The sequence below is a fragment of the Chondrus crispus genome, genomic scaffold (genome assembly GCF_000350225.1).
Source record: "Chondrus crispus Stackhouse genomic scaffold, scaffold_73, whole genome shotgun sequence".
Taxonomy (NCBI): Eukaryota; Rhodophyta; class Florideophyceae; order Gigartinales; family Gigartinaceae; genus Chondrus; species Chondrus crispus.
Window position 1 is genome coordinate 340,241 of NW_005178667.1, and position 3,507 is coordinate 343,747.

Sequence of the window (3,507 nt, forward strand, 5' to 3'; positions counted from 1 at the left end):
CTTGCGGTAAAGCCGCTCCGCGCTCCCCCCATGCATTCCAGGTCTCCCGCCTGCCGCCTTACCTTCCCACCCCACCACGGGTAACTCCGTCACCATGCCCCTCCCCGCCTTCCTCGCCCCTGTCCCATTGCCCTTCCGATCCCCCTCTGCCCGCGCCGCCCTCGCCCCGCGCGCCGCCCTCGCCCCGCGCGCCGCCCCGTGCATGACGCTTGAGATCGGCTCCCGCGTCCGCGTCGCCTGCTCCGTCATCATGTACCACTTCCCGGGCCAGCAGAACACCCCCATCGACATCGAGGGCTACGAAGGCATCCTCATCCGTGACAAATCCGTCACCAAGGACGTCCCCATGTCCGCCACTATGCCGTACATGGTCCACTTTGAGGAAAAGCACCCCCGCTTCAAGGCCCATTTGGCCGAGAGCGAGCTCGAGCTCATCGCTCCGCCCGAGGAAAAAACTGAGGAATAGCCCTCCGCCGTTGCTGCCGCCGCTGCTGCTGCTGCCGCCGCCACCCTTCTCCCTTTTCTCACTCATCCCGAGCGTACGCCACATCCGTCCGCAACACGTACTTGGTGCCTTTCGTCACGGCTCGCGCCTCGTGAGTCAGGCACAACTCCCCGTGTCTGTCGTGTAGATATTTGATAAAACCGCAAACAAGCCAAAAAGCAAACAAAAACGTCAGCGCCTGTTGCACATCCCGCCCGCACATCCCGCCCGCAAAACCAACACCTTGTCACAACGTACCCGTGCAGCAGCAAGCTCCCCCTCTTCGGCCTATACTCCACCACCACCTTGTCATCCGTCCTTCCGTCGTAAAACACCGTCTCCCCGCCCTCCAACCCTTCCTCGCCGAGGTACACCAGCACGGTGGCCCCGGTCTCCATCTCTCCGAACGGCACGGACTCATCCACGTGCTTTCCGAACCGCTGCCCCTCCTTGTACTCGTACAGCCTGATCTTGGGGAAGCATGCGACGGGCGCGCCGCGCGCGAGCGCGGGCGGCAGCACGCGCTGCACGCGCTCCCACATGCCGCGCGCGGCCGCCTCGTCCCACACCTCGACGCGCCCGTTGTCGCGGAAGGCCGTCTCGGACGTCGCCGCCTGCGTCGACGCGGAGAACCCCGCGCGACGCCCGTACGCCACCCACGCCGCGCACTCGCCCGCCGTCAGGAAGTCCTCCACCGCCCAGATCATGTCGTTGTACAGCGCCGTCGCCGTCAGCGTCACGTCCTCTGCGCGCTTCTTGCGCGCCCTCTTGCCGTCCGGCGGGTAGAGCGCCGACCGCTGCACGCTCGCCGTGATTGCCGGCGCCGTCTCGTGCCGCCCATGGCGCGCTTGCTGCCGGCGGGAGCGCGGCGACATGAGGTTGTGATGTGAGTGCACTCTCCTCGACTTGGTCGAAGACGACGGTAGATAAGGGATAAGCTATATCCCTTATATACCGCCTGCAAGCAAGCGTCGCTCTACCTTACACACTCTGTCTCTGTACACGCTAGAGCGTGTAACTGTTACCCTTCCCTGAAAGTATAATTTGGTAACATATTTTTTAAATTATGTTTAAATTAAATGAGGTCAGACTGGTGGTGATGGATGATGCTCTGCGTTTGCTTTGCTAATCAACTGAGGAGATACAGAATCTCTAGCCGTATTGGGTCAGAGACACCCCGAATTTCCTTTTATTGGTGCGGCAATACACAGCTTTTTGGAAAAAGGTCTATTTGGTAATTTGACTGGCACCAGAAAGACCGAGCAACGCGGACGCGGAAACGTTGATGGGGAATGATGAGGAGTTGACGCACTTTGGGGAGGGGCTATTGTGTTGTGCGCCTTTGGAACCGCAGTTGATCGTGCCCGCTTCTTGGTCGTGTGGCCAGGCTTTGAGGCCTTGCCACTTTCATACGTTCCAACCTTTTTTGTTCCATCAGTGTTTTCGCTTCTGCCTTCTGTTCTTTCTGCAGTTCTCTTTCTTTTTGCCGGGCAGCGTTTTCCCCCGCCTTTTGTCGCTGTAGCCGATCCTCCTCAATGTTTTCTGCTTCCTGCGCACAGTAAAATCGCCAAACGTCAGATAAATTGCAAGCGCCCCCAGCTGAATCGTTTCTCTTCTGCCTATGTGACCCTTTGCTTTTGGTCCATGTGGCCTGGGAGCACTTGCATTTATGACAATCTTGTTAACGCTATCATGATTTGCATCTCTGCCCCTATTATGCTCTCTTAAATTTCCTCCCGAATGCTCCCAATAGTATTGTACTATTGACAATACTATTGACACCCCGAACGGGAGCATTTGGGAGGAGAGCATAATCAAAGTGTCGTCTAGTCGCCCCGAACGGGAGCAGCAATTTGATATCTAGAATGATAATCGCGTGGATTACTCGGCTATGTATTGACTCAATATGTATTGACTCAATACATAGCCGAGTAGAGTAATCCACGCGAATATCCATTCTAGGTATCAAATTGCTTGCACATGTCTTCTATTCTTGCAGCAATATTACGGAATTGTGGTCGTCGGCTGGGATCGTCTGCAAAGCACTGCACAAGCATCTGTCTAAGCTCAGGGCCACATTGTTCTGGCGCTGGCGTCGGAAGTTTGAGACCCCGATTACCAACCTTGTATAAAATTCGCCTGGGGTGCTCATCACGCCATGGCTTCTCACATATGACCAGTTCCCAAAGAATTACGCCAAACGAAAACACGTCTGATTTCTCGTTGAAGGCGTCCTGTCTCAAAAGTTCAGGTGCCATCCATTCAGGAGTACCGCCTACGAGTCAACTCGTACGTTAATACGGGCCGTATTAATGTACGAGTTGACTCGTAGTCTGCTAAGCCCAAAGTCCGTGATCTTGACTTCCCGAACGTTTGTCCCTAGCAGAATATTTGGTGACTTGACATCGCGATGGATAACAACAGGATACTGGCCGTGCAAGAATGCCATCCCCTTTGCTACGCCAAATGCGATCCACACAATCTTGAGAAGCGGAAACGCTCCAAGAACATTTCTACGTCTGCGATGAATGGCGCGGTACAGACTGCCCCCGGGCATAAACTCCAAGATGATTGCCAAGTTTGGAACGTGAATACATGCTCCCTTGAACTGTGCAATGTTGGAGTGTCGGAGCTTAGACATCAGCTTCATTTCCACCATAAATTCGCCCATAAGCGCATTCGGATCGTCGTCTTCCACCTTTTGCAAAGTCTTCACCGCCACCATCTTCTCCTCGTACTTGCATTTGTACACCTCTCCAAATCCTCCAGCACCAATTCTCGGACCAAAAACGATTTCCCTAAAGTCAACAGCCCAATCTCTTCGCCATGCGGCATCAAAGAATAACTGTGGAACAGCTTCCATAATACTGTTTGCCGACCACACCTTGCTTACGGATGGTAATATCGCGAGATTCAGCTTCAAAGATCCGAATGGAAGGATTCTTTGAAGAAAGATAAGAGATCATGTCCCTGGCCACGGCCTTATCCTTCTGGGCGTAGGAAAAGTAGACATCGTGGGCCGG

At 54.7% G+C, this 3,507-nt stretch overlaps 1 protein-coding gene across 1 annotated transcript; it reads right to left on the reverse strand.

Annotated features, from left to right (window-relative positions):
- Positions 1–2,442: 2,442 nt before the first annotated feature.
- Positions 2,443–3,347, reverse strand: CHC_T00009038001 (Serine/threonine protein kinase). The gene is made up of 2 exons (XM_005711021.1): positions 2,786–3,347; positions 2,443–2,759 (listed from the first exon to the last, which is right to left on the reverse strand). The coding sequence occupies exons 1-2, from the start codon at positions 3,345–3,347 to the stop codon at positions 2,443–2,445; spliced, it is 879 nt and encodes a 292-aa protein (XP_005711078.1).
- Positions 3,348–3,507: the final 160 nt, after the last annotated feature.

Bases quoted from the DNA above. Each gene is read 5' to 3' on its own strand.
- CHC_T00009038001 (XM_005711021.1), bottom strand. From the start codon at position 3,347: ATGGAAGCTGTTCCACAGTTATTCTTTGATGCCGCATGGCGAAGAGAT. The intron at 2,760-2,785 runs GTATTAACGTAC...GTTGACTCGTAG, and splicing joins CTCGTACATTAATACGGCCC to GCGGTACTCCTGAATGGATG.